Raw genomic sequence first — 19,590 nt, 5'->3', positions numbered from 1 at the left:
ATAAGGCATCTTCCCCCCTTTACTGCCTATTACATAAGGATTTCAGAATGTGAACAGTTGTTACTAGTGTGTGGGAAACCTTAGAATTCGTGGGGAAAAAGGTTTTGATTAATAAATACTTTCTTCTATAGAGAGTTTCTAGAAACTACTTTTGAAAAATCTTTGAAAAGTGTATTAGTTTTCGTCTGTTAACAAGTGGAGCAGTAAATCTCTTAACTATCAGAAGATCGTGATGCCTCAGGCTCATCATTTTGAAAATGGATTCTGTTTGCAGTTGGGCCAGGATTGGATAACCGTCCACCTCCCTGGACTTGTACAGTTCACAGGGCCCTTTCATGTCCTCGTCTAACTGTAGAGGCCTTGCTGGTTTTGTGTTGATTCCAGGCCATCTCCCTAGTGCTTCTTTCAAAAAATTTTACTCTTGGGGAAGACTTGTTTCCTTGCGATTTGCTAGCTTCTTTCTACTAAAAATAGTAGCATGAAGTCCAGTTCATTGGGTTCTAGTTAAAAGCACTTTTTCTGTACTCAGATTTATCCTCCACACAAATGTTAAAACGTAGGACAGAAAGGCATTTTTTCTTTAGGCAAGATGCACGTGTGTCCTGGTTTGCTGTCGGGGCGTGGCTTTCAGGTCACAGGGCCTTCTTGACTACAGTGCAGCACTGAAACCCATGACCTGGTTTGTTGTCAGGAAATCTAGTTCTCTTAACTGGTGGATTCTTGTCTGTTCTAACAATAGGGTTAGGTTAGTACATAAAGCTAAAACTGCAGTAAATAACAGTGTTATTAAGCTTTAAATACTGTTCACTTTTTTTTTTAAATAATTGTGATATACAGTTATTTTTCAAGTATTTAAACAATTGTACGAGCACCACTAACTGAATAATCCTTCCATTCCCCCCACTCATTCGTAAGGTCATATTCTAAATTCTTTATCAAGTCAAGGGTTTTGTTGCTGGTGGTAGTGGTAGTGGTAATGGTGGACCATTCCTCTCCATTTATGCAGGTATTGATTCTTGTACCAGTTGCACATCTTCTTGGCTGCTGTGGTTTTGCAGTGAGGCGGGGTGGGGGTGAAGTTAGATATGTGATGTGACAAAGTCTGTAAGTACTCTTCCTTTTCAAAACTTCCCTGGCTAGTCTCACCATTGTTAATTGAAGTGTAGTTGATTTACAATGTTGTTAATTACTGCTGTACAACAAAGTGATTCAGTTATATATGTACATTCTTTTTTTTTTATATTCTTTTGCATTATGGTTTATCATAGGATACTTATAGTTCCCTGTGCTGTACAGGAGGCCCTTGTTGTTTATTCATTCTGTATATAATAGCTTGCGTCTGCTAACCCCAAACTCCCACTCCACTCCTCCCCCACCCCCCTTCCCTTTGGCAACCACCAATCTGTTCTCTATGTCTGTGAGTCTGTTTCTGTTTCATAGATAGGTTCCTTTGAGTCATATTTTAGATTCCACATATGAGTGGTATCATATAGTATTTGTCTTTTTCTGACTTACTTCACTTAGTATGGTAAGCCCTAGTTGCATCCATGTTGCTGCAGATGGCATTATTTCGTTCTTTTTTTATGGCTGAGTAGTATTCCATTGTATATATATACTACATCTTCTTTATCCATTCATCTGTCGATGGACTTTTAGGTTGTTTCCATGTCTTGGCTATTGTGAATAGTGCTGCTATGAACATAGGGGTGCATTGTATCTTTTTGAATTACAGTTTTGTCTGGATATATGCCCAGGAGTGGGATTGCTGGATCAAACGGTAATTCTATTTTTAGTTTTCTGAGGAACCTCCATACTGTTTTCTATAGTGGCTGCACCAATTTACATTCCCACCAACAGTGTAGGAGGGTCCCTTTTTCTATACCTTCTCCAGCATTTGTTATTTGTAGACTTTTTAATGATGACCATTCTGACTGATGTGAGGTGATAACCTCATTGTAGTTTTGATTTGCATTTCTGTAATAATTAGTTATGTTGAGCATCTTTTCTTGTGACTGTTAGCCATATGTATGTCTTCTTTGGAGAAATGTCTATTTAGGTCTTCTGCCTTTTTTTTTTGCGGTACGCGGGCCTCTCACTGCTGTGGCCTCTCCCGCTACGGAGCACAGGCTCCGGACGCGCAGGCCCAGTGCCCATGGCTCACGGGCCCAGCTGCTCCGCGGCATGTGGGATCCTCCCGGACCGGGGCACGAACCCGTGTCCCCCGCATCGGCAGGCGGACTCTGAACCACTGCGCCACCAGGGAAGCCCCCTTCTGCCCATTTTTTGATTGAGTTGTTTTTTAGTTGTTGAGTTGTGGGAGCTGTTTGTATATTTTGGAAATTAAGCCCTTGTCAGTTGCATCATTTGCAAATATTTTCTCCCATTCCGTAAGTTGTCTTTTCATTTTGTTTGTGGTTTCCTTTGCTATACAAATATTCATTCTTTTAAAGCCAGTATTTAAAACTAGTTTCATTCTTCTCCTATGACATGCCCAATAATCCTAAGAATAGTTAACCACATACTAGTCTTTTAGTTAAAAACAGTTTAAATATGTAATCTTATTTAATTTTCTCAACAGTCCTGTGAAATGGGTCACACGTTACTCCATTTTAGGAGCGAGGACACTGCAGGCTAAGCGACTCGCCCAGGATGGGTAGCTTATGAGTGGTTGGATTGGGTGGGAGCACAGGTCTTATTCTCCAGAAACCTCAAAAATAAGTGAAGAGACGGGATCATGAAAATCACCTATAATTTCATCACCCAAATATGTCTTAATTTTTTGTGTCTTTCCTTCCTTTTTTGCCAATTGATTTGCAAAATTGAAACCACACTTTATATATAATCATGCATACTGCTTATTTTCTTTTATACTTGTAGCTTAAGCATTTTTCATGTCATAAAAGTATTTTCATAACCTTCACTTTTAAAAAATATTTATTTATTTGTTTTTATTTTTGGCTGCGTTGGGTCTTCTTTGCTGTGCTTGGGCTTTCTCTGGTTGCGGTGAGCGGGGGCTACTCTTTGTTGCAGTGCGCAGGCTTCTCGTTGTGGCTTCTCTTGTTGCGGAGCACAGGCTCTAGGTGCGCGGGCTTCAGTAGTTGTGGCACACGGGCTCAGCAGTTGTGGCTTGCGGGCTCTAGAGCGCAGCCTCAGTAGTTGTGGCACACGGGCTTAGTTGCTCCGCAGCGTGTGGGATCTTCCCGGGCCAGGGCTCAAACCCATGTCCCTTGCACTGGCAGGCAGATTCTTAACTACTGCGCCACCAGGAAAGCCCATAACCTTCACTTTTAAGACTGCTTATCCTCCATGATGTGGGTGCATTAGTTGGAAGCTTTGGATGAGTGGTATGTGTCAGTGTTCTCAAAAGTGAAGAAAATTTTAAAGGAATATTGATTTGTAGTTTTTCCATTTCTGCTCCCAACATCTTACTATTTCTTAGACTTTTGTTTAATGTTAGTTGTTCAAATTCTAAGTAGTCCCAAGTGTTACGTGAGGGTTCTAGCATTAAAAGTTTCCTTATAGGGACCCTAGCATTTGTCCATGTTTTTGATTGTTGCCTACCCTGTCTAGGTTGGTACCTTTGATTCCATGTCTTCTGTTCACAGAGCTGCATGTGAATGGCCATTTCCTACTGGTTTCTTGTGGTCTGGTTCTGTCTTCATAGTCTTTATTCTCCATTGTGAAACCTTGTCTGTCCATGATGTGAAAAGTAATATCTGAGAAGGATCATACGGAAAACAAAACAGAAACCTTGCAGTTGCTGAAACTTGACAAATTCCACTTTGTGGGCTCTGTTGTGCTTCAGTTTATAGTATGTTATTTTTTCTTCCCTAGATGAAAATAAACCCATTTGGATGCATGCTGAGGAAAGAGAAGAATGCAAAGTAAGGACATACTATTTCAAGAGATTCTAAATTGAATATATTGCTTAAGATAATTATTCACTTGAAATTATTTCCTATAATTTAGGGAAAGCAAAAGGATGGGACTTCTTTTGGAGAGTATGGTGGCTGGTACAAAGCCTGCAAAGTTGACAGGTACGTCTGCTTAACTGAAAAACAAAGACACAGCTGTGGAAGGTGCTAATGCTTCAAAGGTAGCTTGTAAATGACCGAGTGTGTAAGTTGCTTAAAGTGGTGTGGTTGCACAGTCCCTGATTTTCCACAAATTCCAATACAAATTCCATAACTTCGTAAATGAGGTAATTCATGTACACAAAACCCACCGTAATATGGGTCACGTGGGTAAAATATTGGTTCTGTCCATTAATGCTGTGTCTAAGGCTAAGTACCAAATCGCAGGAGAAGAGATGACTAAATATAGAGACACAACATTTGAGGTCGCCATAGAGCAAACTCACGGGAAACAGGTCAGCAGACGTGCAAAAGCCAGCACTTTGCAGGTGTGTCCAGGTGCACACCCCGGTCTCCCGCAGCCCTCAGGGCCTCCGTGTCTGCGGAGGGTTGTGTGAGCTCCTCCACCAACAGCCCGTGAGCCTGTGCAGATGCCCGTCTCTTCTTCTGACTGCAACACCTTTCCTGCAGTCTCTTTCCTATTTTAACTTTTGCTCACCCTTTAAGACTTACTTTACCAGTCTTCTATTTCAGAAAAACTCTCTGAACCCCTAGTTTGGAACAAGTACTCCTTCTTTGGGTTCCCCATAGCACTTAGCATAACTTCTGAATTGCATGTGCTTTGTTTCTCCCAATACTCTGTAAATTGTCTCAAAGACATGGAGTATAGCTTCTTTATTTCTAAAGCGCCTATCATCAGTAAGAAAAGAATCTCTTGAAGTATATCTATACTAAAATGAACTAGACTTATTTCTCGTTTCTTAGTAAGAGTGCTCTGTGAGGAGTGCAGAAGCACTGTCTGTGTGCACACTGTTTGTTCATCCTTTCGCACACACAGCCGTCATTCTGTGACTCAGATCTCATTGGTGATGAGTTTTGGATTCACTTTGCTTCCCCTCTACTTGTAGAGGGAGGGGAGAAGGTAGATAGCAGCATTAAAACATGTGTCCTCTTTACTACCTGGCACAGTCAGCTCTGCCCCCGATGGGGGGAGAAGCCTGATGGTCACTGGACAGACCCAGAATAGACATTTTTGTTGAGACTGCCCGGTGGTCTGTGGGAGCAGCCACAGACTGGAGAGAATACAGGGGCATGTCCCATCAGCCACAGGGCTCAGTGCAGTAGGCAGGGGATGCTTGATGTAGAAGAGCCTTTTAGAGGTTTACAGTTAAAAAAAAGTACCACAGAAATTTAAATAATTTTAGCCAAACATAAGTCTGTTTGTCCTTTAGATTATGTGTGTTGATAGTGGTTGCTCTAAAACTTATATTTTATAGTTTTGTATATCATGTGCTTTCTTACAGTCCAACTGTTACAACTACTTTAAAAAACCTTGGGGCACTTTACAGACGTCAAGGCAAATTTGAAGCTGCAGAAACATTGGAAGAAGCAGCCATGAGGTCACGTAAACAGGTCAGTCAAAAACCTTCTGTTTTTAACTTAGCCTTCCGTATTTATTGATTGATTGTACGCGGGCCTCTCACTGTTGTGGCCTTTCCCGTTGCGGAGCACAGGCTCCAGATGCGCAGGCTCAGCGGCCATGGCTCACAGGCCCAGCTGCTCTGCGGCATTTGGGATCTTCCCAGACCGGGCCACAAACCCGTGTCCCCTGCATCGGCAGGCGGACTCTCAACCACTGCGCCGCCAGGGAAGCCCTAGCCTTCCGTTTTTAACTTTGAGTTTAATGATTCTCTTTTATGAGACTTACTGAAACCTTGATTTAGAAATAGAAAATGTTTACTGTTCTAGTTTGTACAAATAAACTTATATTGTTCAAGCGACAATATAATGTAAATATATGGTAAATATGACACCAAAAGCACGAGCAACAAAAGCAAAAGTCAGATTCACCAAAATTACAAACATTTGTGCGTTCAAGGACACTATCAAGAAAATGAAAAGACTCACAGAATGGGTGGACATATTTGCAAATCACATCTCTGACGAGGTCTAGTGTCCAGAATGTATAAAGACAAAAGGACCACCTAATTAAAAAACGAGCACAGGACCTGAATAGACATTTCTCTGAAGATGCTATACAACTGCCAACAAGCACATGGAAGGATGCTCAACGTCATGAGTCATCAGGGGAATGCAAATGAAAACCACAGTGAGGCACCACCACACACCCACTGGGATGGCTAGAATTCAAAACCAAAACAGAAATAGCAAGTGTCGAGGAGGAGGTGTAGAGACTGGAACCCTTGTGCACTGCTGGTGGGGACGCAGAATGGTGCAGCTTCTGTAGAGAACAGTTTGGAGGTTCATCCAAAAGAGAAGCATAGAGTTCCTATCTGACCCTGCAAGTCCACTCCTAGGTATACACTGGAGAGAATGGAACACAGGTACTCAAAAGAAATACAGCCGGTTCTCGTTATTCATGGTACTTATGTTCTATAAAGTTGCTTTGAACACTGAATTAGCAAATACTGAACCATTGTTCCTAGGGAGATACAGAGTTATGTTCCTGGGAGCCTCTGGTCACATTTACTTCGATCAATACATAACCTTGTTTTAGGTGTGTTTCTGTTTAAAGACACCTTATTTAGTATATGTTGTTGATTCATTAGCATCAGATTCATGGCCAGCAGCACTGTAACTTGTGCCTGAAGAGAGCTTATCTTTCTCCATAGGGCACACCCCAGCCTTCTTGCGCTTAGGAACACCAGAGGACACTTTTTCACCGTTTTAAACAGTGAAATCACTGACTGAAATGCGGAAAACATGGCACCAGATGATTTAGACTCGGGGAGGGAGGATGCTTGTTCACATTACAAGGTGAAACAAGAAAGCAGAGTGTCACCTTGTTTGATCTTAGCTGGGGATGTGCGTGTCAGGTGACTCGAAGTTTTCTCCACTTCGTGTGTCTGTGAATGACCATGAAAGCACTGCGAGTGTTGATTTTAGGATTACAAATACGTTTTGGTCAGTAGGTGAATTAGCAAATATGGCCTCCGTAAGTGATGATGGTTGACTGCTCCTGTGCATATACGTTCGTGGCAGCGTTACTCTCAGTAGGCTGAACGAACACACAGACACAGGTTCGTCGGTGGATGGATGGATACACGAGGTGGTATATCCATGCGATGGAATACTATTTGGCAATAAGAAGGACTGCTGAAGCACTTTGCTTCATCAACTGAGGTATTTTAGTTATGCTGAAATACGGTTGTAAAGAACATTCAGGAAAAAGGCTTAGTTCTTGCCCCTTAATTACCAGTTTTAGAGTAAGGAGTTAATGTATTACTGTGTATGTATATGCATATAAAGATGGCAGGTTTTGTTTTCTATTTTTAGTGCTGGAGGGACAGGTGTGGCTTTTTCCCCTGAATGGTGTGTGTGTAGCCTATTATGCAGTTGTTGGTTTAAAGCCACCTTTTGGCTGGGATTAAAGTTACCCATAGGTACCTTAGAATTTTTTCCTTCGAGAGATTCTGTGCAGAGGGATTAGAGAAGGCCCAGCATAGGTGTTGTCAGTGGTGCTCTCCTAGCTTGTGCCCTGCAGGAGCCCCTTTCTTGAGTCCTGTCGTCCTTCCCAGGTCTTTTGACTCTGAGGGGCTACTGTTCAGGGGAGGGCGCCCTGGGTGTAGGCAGCGTGGGATTCTGGCTCGACTGGTGGTCCGTGGTGCTCCTTCATGACCAGGCTTTGCTGTAAACCAGTGCCAGATAGTGTTTATCCAGCCAGTGGTGTCTAGAGTCATGAGCGGCAGATGTTTAGAGAAAGGGATGTTGCTAGTGGTTTGTTGAGCAGCCCCTCCTGCGCCTGGGAGGGCCACGGTCCGCTTCACTGTGGAGGTCACCGCAGCACATGGTCTGTTTGGGTATTGTGCCCCCCTGAGGAGGAAACCCTCAGGGTCAGCGAAGGGGCAGTATTTGCATGAGCTGTTCGGGTTGAGATTCCATTTAGAACATAAGACATGCTGCACCTGGTCATCAGATGGTGCTGAAATGCACATGGAGAACGTTTGCTGCTGGGTGTTAATCCAGTTATGTTTTCACTCAGATGTGCGTGGGGTGATTGTTGAGAAAGTAGGCGAGTGCTTGCCGCTGCTCATCGCTCTGTGGAGTAGGAAAGTTTGCTGTTAAAATGCCTTTTGTTAAATAAGTGGCTAATTTTTTTTTTGTGGTATGCGGGCCTCTCACTGTTGTGGCCTCTCCCGTTGCGGAGCACAGGCTCTGGACGCACAGGCTCAGCGGCCATGGCTCACGGACCCAGCCGCTCCGCGGCATGTGGGATCTTCCCGGACCGGGGCACGAACCCGTGTCCCCTGCATCGGCAGGCAGACTCTCAACCACTGCGCCACCAGGGAAGCCCTAGTGGCTAATTTTTAAAAATGTTATTATACTGAGAACAAAGTAATCCGTGAGTTTTCAACCATGTACTTATTTTGGAGGCATGGAACACCAGGCACTTAATGTTAAAGTGTCAAAAACTGGGCAGTTTCCCAGCGTCTCACCATGAAACTTCCAAACAGAGTACAGTTGAGAGGATTTTATACCCGTGTACCGCCTCCTAGATTCAGTCACGAGCATCTCTCCCATCTATCCATCCTTTAGTCCTTTTTTTTTTCCGATGCCTTTCAAAGTTGTATACCTCAGTACACTTCCTTTTAAATACTTCAGCGTGCACATCATAACCTGGAGCTCAGTATTTGTTTATAATTTTTTAACATTTGAGGTAAAATTTACATGCGGTGAAATGCACAAGTGTTAGGTGTACATTCCTGAGAATCACTGTTCTGATTTTCCCTCCAATGTTTAAGAACTTTTTTTCCCCTAATATACATTTAGTTATCTTAGAAATTCCCAATAAAACTTAAGTGCTGATGGATCACACCCTTTTCCCCCTGCCTGGCTCGCAGGGTCTTGACAATGCTCACAAACAGAGAGTAGCTGAAGTGCTGAATGACCCTGAGAACATGGAGAAGCGGAGAAGCCGCGAGAGCCTCAGCGTGGATGTGGTCAAGTACGAGAGTGGCCCTGACGGAGGGGAGGAAGTGAGTATGAGCGTAGAGTGGAACGGGGTAAGTACAGTACACAGCGCGTGCTCAGCCCGTGCTGCGAGGCCCCGGGCAGCAGCCTGGGCCGTCTCCCACCGGGAGTGCTTTTTGGCATCTCCTGGCTTAACTGCTAGACAGCCTACTTTTCTCAAATTAAATACGAATTAAGCTTTTTGTAAGTTCTTCTGCTAACACTGAAGTCTGTTATTTGTTTGAAGTAGTAATTTTCTTCTTTTTAGGAATCCATGAAAGCTGTTTGGCTTAACCTTGAGCACTTCAATGCTGATTGAGTGTCCTGGTTTTTAAAGCATAATCCATAATTTGGTTTTATTTTAATAATAGGATTAGTGTGGCAGATAACTAACTCGCTTTTTTAACTTACCCATTTTCATTGCTAACTTCAGTGCTCCTAATTTCACTGACGAGGCTGCTGTAGATTTTGTTAGAATTAATTTAAATACTTCCAAGGAAAAGGGTGATTCAGACAGAACTCTTCTGTAGAAGAGAACAGGTCAGGAGTGAGAATGTTAGGATGGCTGCTCTCCATGTCCCAGCTCAGTCCACGGAGGGCCCAGCGGCTCATTGCTTTCCATGGTTACCTGCCGGAGGCTTTTGCGTCCCGAGCATGTGCCTCTATTAGAAACACGTCACCTCTGTGGCCAGGCTCCGCCTCTGCCTCTGTGGAAATTCTTACCACTGCTGTTTCTCCAGTATTGCCTTTTGGACGTTTCTTTCTAGTGAATTTTTGTAACACGTGGGTAATTTTTTTGTACATTGAGCTGGTGTCTTTGGAATTCTGCTTTTATGGGGGAGGGTTGAATGCAGGATTAGGTTTAATGCATTCAGTTGCAGTGTTGATTTTTTTGAAGTCACGTAATGCAATTTGATTAGTTGTAATTGTGCAGATGTTTTTCCAAATGGTAGTTTGGGGCTTTCTTATAGTCTATCTTTTTGAATCTATTTATTCTTTGGGATTTTCTACAGCTGTAGCAATTTGGTAAGGGTCAGCACTCTAGTTGACGTTTTATACAGAATGTTGTTGGCCAAGCTTTAAGGGAGAACATCTCTTTCGACTGTCTTTACCTGGCAGCTCCCTTGCTTTGGTTTCCCTGTGCCAAGACAACCAATCAGCATCTGCTTTGACCACTCACCCTGTCGGGCAGTCGCCCAGAGTGAAATGAGGGTGGCGCTGCCCTACTCATGTCCGCGTCCAGCCCGCACTGTGTACTGTACTCTCCCCGTGGTGGCTGTTGTCTGCGTGCTTTGTGTAGAGGGCCCCTCCTTTCGCTGGTCTTCAGGAGCCAGAGGGCAGGGTTTGATCATTTAGAATGAAGTTCTGGAGGAGCTTTCTCTTGAGACAGTATTTCTAGGTCAATCTTTCTATGAAATCACGTGAAAATAAAATTATTGACATCTCCGAGTTCTATTACTGTCTTCAAGACTGAGACTCGGGGGTGAGGGAGAGCTGCTTTCACTCCTCTGTGGCGGGGCGGGCGGGCGGGCGTCGCGGTGCGGCGGGCAGAGGTGGGCACCCCCCCCCCGTTCCTGCTCTCTGCCCTTCACCGCACATTCCCTCTCTCACTGTGGACATGCTGTCACTCGGGACGCACACGCACACGCTGGGTGCTGGACACCTTTTTACTTGACTTTTAGACACTAGCGACTGCATCTTTGACAGAATCCACCCCAGGGCGCTTCGCCTGGGCTGGATTCAGTTGACTGAAAGAATCTAGATTGCAGGTCATCCAGTGCAGCGGTTCCTAAACTCACTTTGAGCAGCAGAAGGAACCCTCGCAGAAGGAACCCTCCCTCAGATGGGGCTTATGTGAAGCACTAAATAGAGAACTGCTTGGGTTAACCAGGGAGGGACAGTCGAGAGCTGGCGCCTGAGGCCACCGCTCAGACCAGCACCGCCCCCAAACGGGAGGCCTTGGCTCTCAGACTGGTTTCCTTTGGGAGCTCTGAGGCTCTGAGAAGTTAGTGCGGCTCTTCCAACACTTGACTTGAGTTTTATTTTCAAAGCATGCATTTATGTTTTAAAAAGAGGCAGGAAAGGCAGTATGCACCCTTAGGTGGTGTTTGGTTTTTTCAACATCTCTTTTGGAGTATAATTGCTTTACAATGTTGTGTTAGTTTCTGCTGTATAACAAAGTGAGTCAGCTATACATATACACGTATCCCGTATCTCCTCCCTATCCCACCCCTCTAGGGGGTCACAAAGCACCGAGCTGATCTCCCTGTGCTTTGCAGCTGCTTCCCACTAGCTATCTGTTTTACATTTGGTAGTGTATATAAGTCCATGCCACTCTCTCACTTCGTCCCAGCTTACCCTTCTCCCTCCGCATGTCCTCAAGTCCATTCTCTGTGTCTGCATCCTTATTCCTGTCCTGCCCCTACGTTCATTAGAACCTTTTTTTTTTTCAGATTCCATATATATGTGTTAGCATACGGTATTTGTTTTTTCTCTTTCTGACTTAATTCACTCTGTATGGCAGACTCTGGGTCCATCCATCTCACTACAAATAGCTCAATTTCATTTATTTTTCTGGCTGGGTAATATTCCAGTGTATGTATGCGCCACATCTTCTTTGTCCATTCCTCCACCCTTAGGTGCTCTTCAGATTCAGCTTTATTGAGGTATAATTGTGTGCAACCAGAGGAGCCCATTTTAAGCTCACCTTGGTTTAGAGGCTCACACACTGCTGTCCTCACATTATCTCTGTCCAGGTGTGAGGATAAAATGTTTAATGCTGTCTCTGCATGAGTGCAGATTTCCCTGGGATTACAGGGCAAGCAGATTAAGCATTGTTGCTATTTGCAGCCACTTTCCTGTGTGCATCAAGATTTTCTTTGTTATGCAGTCAAGATAAAAGATAAAAATAAATTGGGAGTTGAGGTGGGCACTGAGGCTGGACCTGTCTGTAACTTCACGTTCAGATCACAGGTTCTCTAAGGCAGCCTCATTGTCCTTGTTTACTTTAATCATAAGAACTTGTTACCCGTTTATAATGAGAAAATGCTGTTTAGGTTTTATTTTATATTGGGGTTCTACATTAGATTTTAATTTTTTTCAAAAAGGATTTCAGCGCTCCTTATAAAGTTTGGAAACCACTGCTGTAGGGAAAGTGCTGAGCTGCTCTGTTGGGGAAGGTGCACACAGCCCTCACTTGGGTTTTCACAAACATTCTCACAGGCCACCAGGCGCAGGCCTTCTCAACACTCAGAAATAACATGGACCACAAAGGGCAGTGTGGTCAAAGACGAGACAAACTAGGTTATATGATAGTTACTCCCCGCAGATACTGCAAGTCTGGATCAGCAGAGAACTGAATTGTATGCTATTAAGATATAAGAAACGTAAGGCTCCTGGACATATTCTAATTCACGTGAAGTTTCTGGATGAGATTCTTGACATGGTAGATAATTTGTTTAGGGAAGTACAGTTCTGTTCTTTTTCTATGTACCATAGAGATCATAATTGAAGTACTTGAAAATGTAACTTCATCAAATGTTATCTTTGTGTAAACTGTTCAGATCTAAAAGTCACTGTCGAGATAAGTCTCTTACGGTCCTGCTTCTAAAGATGCAGATGCTCTGTGCATAGTGACCCTTCCTGGGTAAAATTGACTTCACGTTAACTGTGAGACGCACATGTGTCAGTCACAGGGACCCAGGTCCCCACTGGGCCACGCAGGAGCCTTGGGGCTGCACTGTAATTAAGGAATTGCCTTTGCAGTGGTCCCACTAGGCCACCAGGAAACATCACACGTCTTACATTCTGAGCGGAACCTGAGCTTCACCTGTGCTGGCCTTTCTGTTTTCAGAGCGCCAGTTCTCTACTGGGGTCCTTCTGAAGTAGCCCCACCCCCATGTCCCCATCCTTTTCATACTGCTCCCCATGTTAATGTTTCTAAAAGCTTTTAATACACTAAACTCTTTCCCAAGATTACTGGGAATGAGGTAGCTGTTAATTAGAAATAATGTTATTTTTGAAAAATAAAAATTAAACTAGGAAGACAACTAGAATAAACCAAAGAAGAATTTAAAAACACGAAATCACCTGAAATCCATAGATGACAGTTACTGCCATATAATTCTTCACCCATACGTTATACTGTTAATTTTTGTTCAGAAACCCAGTTTTTTGATGCAAACATTCTTTCATGGCAGTATAACGATCTAGACTCTTCTGAAAGTGTTGGAATACAGTGAAACCTCCCAACCCTCTAGTCTGTTTTGAGTAGAAATCCACCTTGTTTGGGTGGGTTTGTGCTGTCCTTCCTGCTGGTTCTCAGGGGCCAGGTTCCCAGCTGGTGAGAGCAAGGAGGACAGGCAGACCTACCTGCTCCAGCGCCCCACTTCCCCTCCAGGTGCTGCTCCCCCAGCCCAGCCCAGCCCAGCCCAGCCTGCCTTGCGGGGGTGGCGGGGGGAGAGTGAGTGTGTGTGGATAAGTGTATGAAATGCTCTTGGAATCTGACTGAAATTACTCTTCCATATTCTGTGGAGTGTCTAGTACAGGAATATTACAAATAGTGCTACTAAAGAGTAGCACTGAATTTGAAATGAACACAAGGAGTTGTACCATTTATAGAATTATATTAACATTTTAGCATTCTATTTCTAAAGAGCAGCAAGAACTTGTGTTTTCTTGTCCTCCCAGCATTGGTGGGGAGTTGGTAACAAGTTTTATTTTTCCATTTTAAAGATGAGAAAGATGAAGCTCGGGCTGGTTAAATGACTTGCTCAGCGTCGCATGGTGAGTCAGCGCGGGCGGGCTCAGGTCCCCGCGGTCTGGGGCTTCCAATCTGCCAGGACCCAGGATGCGTTGCTGCTTCGGAAATCCTTTTTCTAGTTAATTTTATTTTGGATTATCAACTGCATGTTTAAAATGTGCTATAAACTTTAAAAGTCAGTGTTTCTCAACATTTCTGAAATGTCTAAAATGTTAGTGTTCTTCAGAGAAAGTCCTTTCTGATTTCAGAGAGAACTTTATAGTTTAGTTCTATGCAAGAGGATTTCTGATAAAGTTAAATCTTTAATGAATGCACTCTTCCTGTGCATAGCAATCTTTCTTTTGGTCACTGTCGATGGTTTTTGTTTCAGAATCTCCTTATGTACAGTAACTTGAAAACCTTTTTATTGTAAGTATCAAGGAGATTTCTAGCACGGTGCCAGTCCGTGCTCTAAAAATGTTGAATTTTATTTTATTGAGGATTAGGAGTGATTTTAGTCTAGATTATGTGAAATGTAACATAAGGTCCAGTACCTGTTTCATACGGGGCTGACAGGAGCAGACAGAAGGTAATTCCAAATACTAAAGCGGTAAAAATGCTGCTTAGACTTTGTGACCTAGAAATACTGTAAGCCAAGCTGTGTTGCGTGGAAACTGGCTCTTTTCTCATGAGTTTCACTGGGCTTTCTCTCTCCGTTTCTGTCTAACAGGCCTAGCTGCCCTGTGTGACACTCACTGTCTCCTGCATGATGGGCGGCATCTCCTCCAGCTTTTCTTCTCTCTCCAGTGCTGACTGCTGTGTTTAGCAATCCCCTAGGATTCTTGTCAGAGCTACACCTCTCTGTGACTGGCTATTCCTTTGGTGCTGCTGTCCTTTTGGGGGGTTCCTTATCTCTGTATACATGTAGCTTTGCCAGATATGTACTTAGTAATATAAACTGTGTTAATAAAACCATTTACTGTGTAATACATGAGTTTAAAAACTAAGAGCAATTAGCTGTTCACTTTGATAAGAGGTAGTTAGTAGTATCCCCCAGGTGTTACTGCAATGGCATGATGGTGACTGTGACACTACCTAGGCTGTCAGAGTAGGGCATGTGCTGCTCCTGTCGCGTTTGGAGACCTGGTGGGACCACCCTGGGCTCTGGGCGCTCCCCTTAGGATCGTGCTCAAGTAGAATTTGCTGTGTAGTCTTTGTGTGAAATTTTGGCAATTCTGCTTTTCTCTACTAATCTTTAAGTGTTCAGTGATTTGTGTATTTGTGTCTTTCTAACTTCTAATAAACTCACTCCAACTGACCTGTGTCTTGGTGTCTGTCTGCTTGGTAGACCTTCTCATTCTTTCCATGGAATGCAGCATTGCCGTAGCTTCTAGAAGTGGTGGGGCTACTGTTAATCTTACTAAATGATTCATTCTGAGAATAAAAGTTGTTCTATACACATTTTTTTCACTCTGTGTATTTGATTTTCATATCCAGATGCTGCCAAGTGTTTCACTCATTAATGTCTGAATCAGTTATACGAAAGCTGGGCACTCTTTCACTTGCTTCCTACAAGGCATCTAAGGATTTTTAGTTATTTGTATAGAATGAACGTATTGTTTAATTTTCCCACTACATCTATAATCAACATTTAATAAAACTGTCCTATAAAACTTAATGAAGAAACAGTATATCTATTGCATGTAGATGAAATTGTTAAAAGGAAGTTGCCTATGTCAAACCTAAATGTTTTAGGTCCTGCACTGTTTCATGGACCAGATGCTTCCTTATTTATTAAACGTGGAGTTTGATTTTGGTGATCTTCCTAGAAGCTGCCTTAATTTCCTTGAGTCTTTCTGTGTATCTTTTGTTTCAAAACAGTAATGTAATTAATTTTCCTTTGGGATTTTACTACTTTCGTTTGAGCTTTTTCGTGCTCAAAGGTTTTCACATTCATTGGATTAGCTTTCGTGAAATTTAAAATGGGTAGATTCCTATTCAAAGTGCGTTTACGTGCATGGCGAATTGCTCATTTCTGTAGGAATCCCATTACCAGCACGTCACAGACCAGCAGGGCGGCGCGATGTGAACTCTCGTTTCCGTTCAGCTTTGTCTCCTGCGGGTTGGGGGGGCCGCGTGGCGCTTCACATTTGTTCACGTGTTTTTCAGGACGGCACTGGATCTTTAAAACGCAGTGGTTCCTTTAGCAAACTCCGGGCTTCAATTAGACGCAGCAGTGAGAAGCTGGTTAGGAAGCTGAAGGGAGGAGGTTCACGAGACAGTGAGCCAAAGGACCCTGGGTAACTATCGCCGCCCCCGCCCGCCCGCCCTTCTCGCCCGTAGACCTCAGAGCTGCGTTCCCGCCTGCTTCCCATACGGTAGGAGTGCAGAGGGTTAGTAGCTGCAATCCGACTTTTGCCCAGGTTAGGTTGAGAAAAAATTGTGACATTTCCTGCTTAGAGGCTAAAAGAGCTGAAGCTTAGAAATTTATGGAATTCTTTGATTTTGTTACATGTTCAAAGAAAGCCTTAGCAGTGGAAAGTAAGAATTTAATATTAAAATATTGAGCATATTAACTTGTTTTCTCTAAGTATGCATTATTCATTTTAAAACCAGCATTAGCTTAAATCCTTTAAAGTTATTAGTTTTAATCTTTTAAAATCAAATGCCAGCTATGACTGTATTCAATCTCATCATACAGGTGTTACTATAGGAAGAAAAATGGTTTAAATAGAAGGATGACAATTTCAAGACTTTTGTTATAATGAGTTTCTTTAGGAGATTTAAAAAACCTTAGGTTTTGCATGTGTTTAGAAAAGGGTCTCTTCAGTCATGAGTCTTTTAGGGTCTTTTGAACAATAACTTTTAAGTTATCAAAGGAATTTGATTCTAAGATATTCCTTGCTTTTTATAAGGTTCGTCAGAGGAAGGGTTCTTTGTCCTTCCCTGTTAGTGCTAACAAATTGCCCTGGTTTCTGGGTTATTTCTGGTGTAAACGGCTTCCTGTTTTTGGATGCGTTTCTCACAGAAGCACTGTATTGTACTGTCAGCTGTTCGTGAAACTCAACCTCCCTAAAATGGTGCCTATTTTGTAAAGGTTGATTCTTATCTTAGTATGACTCTGTTTTAAAGTATTTCACTTTAAGTTCTGTAAGAATTCTAATGTCTCAGGACTGAGACCGAGTTCCTTTGGGTAACGTACGGGAGTATAAAGGCAGGTGCGTTTACAGTTGTGCGCTTTGCTGTCTGTAAGGCATGTCCCGTGTCATTCCTCTTGTCATCAGTTGGGGCCTGACTCCCGAGACCCCTGGGGTCGCCCAGCCCGGCTCTCTGCCCCGCGCCTCACCCGCACCTGTGGGGAGAGGGGCTGGGCTTGCCCTTAGCTCTGCCCCCACATCTCTGCTGGCGAGGGACTTGCTTCCCGATGGCTTTGGAGGCAAGAGGAGCAGTTGGATGTTTATATGCTGCCATTGCCCTCTTCTCAGAAATGCCTACAATCTGCAGAGGGAGTTTCCTGTGCTCCGCCCACATCCGGTGTGAAATCGCCAGAAGCTGCGGTGTTGGAAGCCACCGGGGGCTTCAGCGGGCGCGTGGGGCGTCGGCCCTGCCTGGGAGGAGGCATGTGCGCGCTGCCTTAGGGAAGTGGGTCCTAAAGTGCCCTTGTTCGGTTTCCAGAGCTAAAGTGATAGGGTGCTGTCTGGCCTCTCACAGCGTGGGGAGGGGCTGAGCAGATCGCTGCGCCCGCTGAGTCCCCGTCCTGACCCTTCGGCGTGTCTCATGCGTCAAGTGAGGGTGCGTCACGCGCGCTGTGCCGTGCAGGCCGTCGGCCGGTTCTGCCAGGGCAGACGCACTGTGGCCTGGGGTTCTGGATGTCTCAGAGCTCGTTAGGGCAGCGTCCAACTCTGGCACCGAGTCCTGGACACGGCAGAACTCACAGTTTCTCCTTCTTCACGTCTTTCTGTCTTTCCCATGACGCCGCATGTGTGGACGCTCCCCAGTACGGATGTTCACGGCGCTAAGAACGCTTTGCCAGCCTGACCTGATGAAGAGTAGACCCACACACTTGCATATCTTAACAGTTTTCCCATGTGATGTTATTTGGGTTGATATCTTACTAAACGTTTTGAAAAACTAAATAATTTAGAAAGTTTATCCCGTCAAATGCATGAAACAAAGTAATCTTTCCAGGTAAGAGCAGCGATCTTTATTAACTAGACCAGTGGCTCTCAAACTGGAGCATGCCTCAGCGTCTCCTGGAGGGTTCCTAAAACAGACCGCAAGGCCCACCCCTGCGTTTCTGATGCAGTGGGGCTGGGGTGGGGTGGGGGGGCGGGGCGAATTTGCCTTTCTAGCAAGTTCCCGGGTAGCCCCAGCGCTGCTGGGTGGGCCACGTTGTGAGAATCACTGAAGTGGGTGCCCCGGGAGCAGGGTCTGCAGCCTGCAGTGAGCACAGCTCCAGGGAAGCACTGGACTGCTGGATGGTCTGGGCACCGCGGGCTTCAGTGAGAGTGTGGGTGCGATTCTGAAGAGTCACTGATGGGGCAAGTTGTTCTTTCACTTCACCTTGTAAAGAAAAGGAGGTTTGTGGACAAAGTTTGTGTACCTTTCTTAGGAAAAGGTAGCTGGCCAATTAAGTAACAGAATAATTAAATATGGCAGAATATAATTCACTGGTGATTTGGTTTGATTTTATCCTTTGTCCTTTAGTGGTTCTGAATAGAGGAAAACCTGTCCAGAGCTCTGGCAACACTTGTGTGGGGTTCATTGGGATGTTTTTGTCTTGTCCTAGGTGGGAAGTTTGGGGAGTGAGTTCTGTAATACTTGGGGATGAGCCAGTTAAGGTTTTGCTTTTAGTGTAGTTTGTTTAGTGAGAGCTCAGTAAGCGCCTGCTGTTTGCCTGGCACTGTGCCTGTGGCGCTGGCGGCCATGCGTCCATCACGTGGACCTTTGGTCCCTGCAGCTGGTGCGCGCGCGCGTGTGTGTGTCTGTGTCTGGTTGTGCTCAGCCTTCACACCTGTGCTTCACCCTTGCAGCCATGCCCTCAGCTTGTAAATAATAGTGGTCACTGTTGATTTCATAGTAGTTCAAATTCAGAATTACTGATCCTATTATAAACGTTTAAAAATAACCCTTCATATTGGTTCTTTTAGCTTTAAAAGAGAAGGTGGCTTTGTTTGAGGTCATCCGTGGTGGCAGTAAGCAATTACAGTAATTTTACGACTGTCTATAAGTTTAGATTATAGGTAATTTGTAAGATATTTTATTAAGTATCTTAAAGGTGTTAAACGGGAGAAAAAAGTAAATTTTATATATATATATATGAAAATCAGTATGTTTTTTGTAAATGTAAAGCCATGAAATATGTTTTAAATTTTGGTTTCTGAGCAGAGAAATACTAGCCTTAGAGTTTATTTTACTAATAAAAAATTATTTTTGCCTAGTTTTAATATAGAAAAATCTACAAAATATATTTATGCATTTGATCTTAATACTGAGCTTTGACGGTCTCTCTCTCTTTTTTTTAATATTTATTTATTTGGTTGCGCCGGGTCTTAGTTGTGGCCGGTGGGCTCCTTAGTTGCGGCATGCATGTGGGATCTAGTTCTCTGACCAGGGATGGAACCCGGGTCCCCTACATTGGGAGCGCAGAGTCTTACCCACTGTGCCACCAGGGAAGTCCCTTGAGGGTCTCTCTCTGACGCGATCACTTAGGGGCGAGGTTTACGGGAGTCGTTGAGGATCCCTTCCTGAAACTCATCTCAGGAGGCTCCTCGGGCTCCCACGCCGAAGTCAGCGGGTGGCATT

General features: G+C 44.0%; 1 protein-coding gene across 11 annotated transcripts in view; it reads left to right on the top strand.

Annotated features, from left to right (window-relative positions):
- KLC1 (kinesin light chain 1) overlaps window positions 1–19,590 on the top strand; it is a 58,316-nt gene that overhangs the window by 30,729 nt on the left and 7,997 nt on the right. The window contains exons 10-15 of one of the 11 annotated variants that reach the window (XM_082649246.1): window positions 3,835–3,884; window positions 3,970–4,037; window positions 5,378–5,486; window positions 8,936–9,070; window positions 13,779–13,829; window positions 15,955–16,069. In XM_082649246.1, the coding sequence (XP_082505372.1) occupies window positions 3,835–3,884; window positions 3,970–4,037; window positions 5,378–5,486; window positions 8,936–9,070; window positions 13,779–13,811 (395 nt within the window). In that variant the 3' untranslated portion in view covers window positions 13,812–13,829; window positions 15,955–16,069. The other 10 variants (XM_082649252.1, XM_082649247.1, XM_082649254.1 and 7 more) reach the window with 10 other exon arrangements.

This window comes from Grampus griseus (assembly GCF_964374135.1).
Source record: "Grampus griseus genome assembly, chromosome: 2".
Taxonomy (NCBI): domain Eukaryota; kingdom Metazoa; phylum Chordata; class Mammalia; order Artiodactyla; family Delphinidae; genus Grampus; species Grampus griseus.
The sequence above is the reverse complement of the archived record's forward strand: the minus strand, read 5'-3'. Positions and strand labels throughout refer to the sequence as shown.